Source organism: Stegostoma tigrinum, chromosome 16 (assembly GCF_030684315.1).
Source record: "Stegostoma tigrinum isolate sSteTig4 chromosome 16, sSteTig4.hap1, whole genome shotgun sequence".
Taxonomy (NCBI): Eukaryota; Metazoa; Chordata; class Chondrichthyes; order Orectolobiformes; family Stegostomatidae; genus Stegostoma; species Stegostoma tigrinum.
Window position 1 is genome coordinate 14,576,339 of NC_081369.1, and position 5,000 is coordinate 14,581,338.

General features: G+C 53.2%; 1 protein-coding gene across 3 annotated transcripts in view; it reads right to left on the minus strand.

Annotated features, from left to right (window-relative positions):
* ldhd (lactate dehydrogenase D) overlaps positions 1 to 5,000 on the minus strand; it is a 59,140-nt gene that overhangs the window by 38,356 nt on the left and 15,784 nt on the right. For all 3 annotated transcript variants that reach the window (XM_048547205.2, XM_048547202.2, XM_048547204.2), the window contains exon 4: positions 4,187 to 4,328. In XM_048547205.2, coding sequence (XP_048403162.1) covers positions 4,187 to 4,328 — 142 coding nt within the window. The remainder of the gene's footprint in view (positions 1 to 4,186; positions 4,329 to 5,000) is intronic.

A 5,000-nucleotide genomic window follows, 5' to 3' on the forward strand; every position in this document is an offset into this window, starting at 1 on the left:
TCCCTCTCCCACACACACACACACACACGCCGTCTCCCTCTCCCACACACACACACACACGCCCTCTCCCTCTCACACACACACACACACACACGCCCTCTCCCTCTCCCACACACACACACACACACGCCCTCTCCCTCTCCCACACACACACACACACACACGCCCTATCCCTCTCCCTCTCCCACACACACACACACACACGCCCTCTCCCTCTCACACACACACACACACACACGCCCTCTCCCTCTCACACACACACACACACACACACACACACACACACGCCCTCTCCCACACACACACGCCCTCTCCCACACACACACACACACGCCCTCTCCCACACACACACACCCTCTCCCACACACACACACACACACACACGCCCTCTCCCACACACACACACACACACGCCCTCTCCCTCTCTCACACACACACACACACACACACACACACACGCCCTCTCCCTCTCCCACACCCACACACACACGCCCTCTCCCACACACACACGCCCTCTCCCACACACACACACACGCCCTCTCCCACACACACACACACGCCCTCTCCCACACACACACACACACGCCCTCTCCCACACACACACACACACGCCCTCTCCCACACACACACACACACGCCCTCTCCCTCTCTCACACACACACACACACACACACACACACACGCCCTCTCCCTCTCCCACACACACACACACACACACACGCCCTCTCCCTCTCCCACACACACACACACACACACACACGCCCTCTCCCTCTCCCACACACACACACACACACACGCCCTCTCCCTCTCCCACACACACACACACACGCCCTATCCCTCTCCCACACACACACATACACACACACACACGCCCTCTCCCTCTCCCACACACACACATACACACACACACACGCCCTCTCCCTCTCCCACACACACACACACACACACACACACGCCCTCTCCCTCTCCCACACACACACACACACACACGCCCTCTCCCTCTCCCACACACACACACACACACACGCCCTCTCCCTCTCCCACACACACACACACACACACGCCCTCTCCCTCTCCCACACACACACACACACACGCCCTCTCCCTCTCCCACACACACACACACACACACACACACGCCCTCTCCCTCTCCCACACACACACACACACACACACGCCCTCTCCCTCTCCCACACACACACACACACACGCCCTCTCCCTCTCCCACACACACACACACGCCCTCTCCCTCTCCCACACACACACACACACGCCCTCTCCCTCTCCCACACACACACACACACACACACGCCCTCTCCCTCTCCCACACACACACACACACACACACGCCCTCTCCCTCTCCCACACACACACACACACGCCCTCTCCCTCTCCCACACACACACACACACGCCCTCTCCCTCTCACACACACACACACACACACACACACACACGCCCTCTCCCTCTCACACACACACACACACACACACACACACGCCCTCTCCCTCTCCCACACACACACACACACACACGCCCTCTCCCTCTCCCACACACACACACACACACACACACACACGCCCTCTCCCTCTCACACACACACACACACACACACACACACACACACGCCCTCTCCCTCTCCCACACACACACACACACGCCCTCTCCCACACACACACGCCCTCTCCCACACACACACGCGCCCTCTCCCTCTCACACACACACACACACGCCCTCTCCCTCTCTCACACACACACACACGCCCTCTCCCTCTCTCACACACACACACACGCCCTCTCCCTCTCTCACACACACACACACGCCCTCTCCCTCTCTCACACACACACACACGCCCTCTCCCTCTCTCACACACACACACACGCCCTCTCCCTCTCTCACACACACACACACGCCCTCTCCCTCTCTCACACACACACACACGCCCTCTCCCTCTCTCACACACACACACACGCCCTCTCCCTCTCTCACACACACACACACGCCCTCTCCCTCTCTCACACACACACACACGCCCTCTCCCTCTCTCACACACACACACACACACACACACACACACACACACACACACACGCCCTCTCCCTCTCCCACACACACACACACACACACACGCCCTCTCCCACACACACACGCCCTCTCCCACACACACACACACACACGCCCTCTCCCTCTCCCACACACACACACACACACACACGCCCTCTCCCTCTCCCACACACACACACACACACACACACACACACACGCCCTCTCCCTCTCCCACACACACACACACACACACACACGCCCTCTCCCTCTCCCACACACACACACACGCCCTCTCCCTCTCCCACACACACACACACACACACGCCCTCTCCCTCTCCCACACACACACACACACACGCCCTCTCCCTCTCCCACACACACACACACACACACACACGCCCTCTCCCTCTCACACACACACACACACACACGCCCTCTCCCTCTCCCACACACACACACACACACGCCCTCTCCCTCTCCCACACACACACACACACACACACGCCCTCTCCCTCTCCCACACACACACACACACACACACACGCCCTCTCCCTCTCCCACACACACACACACACACACACGCCCTCTCCCTCTCCCACACACACACATACGCCCTCTCCCACACACACACACACACACGCCCTCTCCCTCTCCCACACACACACACACACACACTCACTCTCTCCCTCTCCCACACACACACACTCACTCACTCTCTCCCTCCACTGTCAGCCAGGTTAACGGCCCCAAATCAGGAAACTCATATTCTATGAGATACAGCTGGCTCATCTCACTACAACCTGTTCCCCAAACATTAGTCTATTAGTAGCTGTACCACTATCGGATTAAAAATATTTATGTTCCCTTCCTCAGCAGTTAAGTCATCTTTTCTGCGCAGCTCACCTTTTCCCAACCGGCAGAAAAGCCAGACAACAAATACACTGCCAGCCTCGAGAGATAAAAAAGTGTGGAGCTGGATGAACACAGCAGGTCAAGCAGCATCTCAGGAGCACAAAAGCTGATGTTTCGGGCCTAGACCCTTCATCAGAGAGGGTGATGAAGGGTCTAGGCCCGAAACGTCAGCTTTTGTGCTGCTTGGCCTGCTGTGTTCATCCAGTTCCACACTTTGTTCTCTCAGATTCTCCAGCATCTGCAGTTCCCATTATCACTGATAGCCTCAATACTGCTTGAGCCTTTGAGTCATCTGAAACATGGATGATTCTATTCACATTGTCAAAGTTCTGACAAAAGGTATTTTATTTTGATTCTCCTCATTCTAGTCTTAATGGCCAATTTATCTCTGAGTCCCACTGCATTAAACATTAATTTCTCAGATAGGGCAGCCATGTTACATGCTCCAAGGGCCGTGGGCTGGTGTTGGTTTTGTAGTGCCCCAATCTTCCATCACTTTCTGTAACTTGGCTCACCCACAGTCTGACTGAAATGGAACTGTAACACACCCCTTTGACCAACAAATGTATCTAATTATCTCTCAGAAACTGGTATTTCCATGTATCTTCTTAATACTGCACCCATAATACAATAAACTGCATCGGGACATTTCACAGGAATATAATTGGATAAATGCTCTGATTTCAAGCCAAAGTGGAAGAGGTTAGGAAAGCTGACCAAAGGCGTGGGCCAAAAAACAGGTCTGAAGCGTGTAAATAGGAAAGAGACAGAGACAGTTGGAAATAAACAGAGAAGGAATTCCAAGGCTTTAGGCCAAGGCAATTAAAGGCATGGCCACCAGTGGTGAGAGACTGGAAGTGAGGGATGCACAAGAGATGGTAGAATTGGAGGAACATGAGATCGTGAACTCTTATAGGATCAGAGGAAATTACAGAGATGGGGAGAGGCCATGGACGGATGTGAATGAAGGTCTGGGGACTTCCGTTTAAATTGTTTAAGCCAATGCACGTCATCAAAGGATGGATGATGGATGAATGAGATTTAGAATGGTGCGAGTTAGACACAAGATACAAATGGTGGACAATGCGCAGCTGAATGGAAGGGAACAGGGAAATTCCCCAATTTCCCTGGAGAGAGCTAGTTGCAGCCACATCGGATGGTGAGGTCAGGTGTCCCAAGCTGCTCGAGCTTAAGGGTGGGTTCCTTGGACCAAACGACATGAAACTTACCAACTGGAAACCACAGGCCACTGTCCCGAAGGTAGTTATTGAGGCCTTTTCTGGTGACTCCTGGTTCAACTGTCACGTCAAAGTCTGCTGTATTGAGCTCCACAATTTGGTCCATTTTTGTGAGGTTGAAGCATACACCTCCCTGATGAGGAAACAAACAGCCACAACAGGACAGTCAGAAAGGAGTGACCAAATTAAAAGCCAAAAGGAACTGCGGATGCTGTAAATCAGGAACAAAAACAGAAGCTGCTGGAAAAGCTCAGCAGGTCTGGCAGCATCTGTCAAATTAACTCCATTAAGCAGTCACGTCTTTTAGCCTGGCATCGTCACTGCAGTCAGAACTATTTTATGGAGTGAATGCAAATCCCCAGAGAGAAACAAAGCCTCCTCGTTTGCTGAGTTCAAGGTGACCAGTCCACCACATAGTCTGTAAGGCAGACAGTCCTTGGTGACGTGCAACTTTATCTGTGTCTCTCCATTAGTGTGAGGGGTTTGTATTGAGACCTCAGAGGGTCCGGTTGGTTCTGCAGGGTGTTATGGACCAGACCAGCTCCCCTCAAAATATTTTAAGGTAGCCTTTTTCATATTAAAGGTAGCTATGAAGTGGGTTTCAAACGTGACGCAACTGATCGAACCACTATTTATTTTAATACTATAGTTAAAATCCCATAAACACATTCCTTGGCAAAAGGTATATTCAGACACAGATTCTTACAGGCAATTCTCCAATCCGGGAGGAAACAACATCAAGAAAGATTTCAGAGGACGTAGCAGCCAGGAATCATTTTATTGAGACTCCAAGTCTTCTGGACCT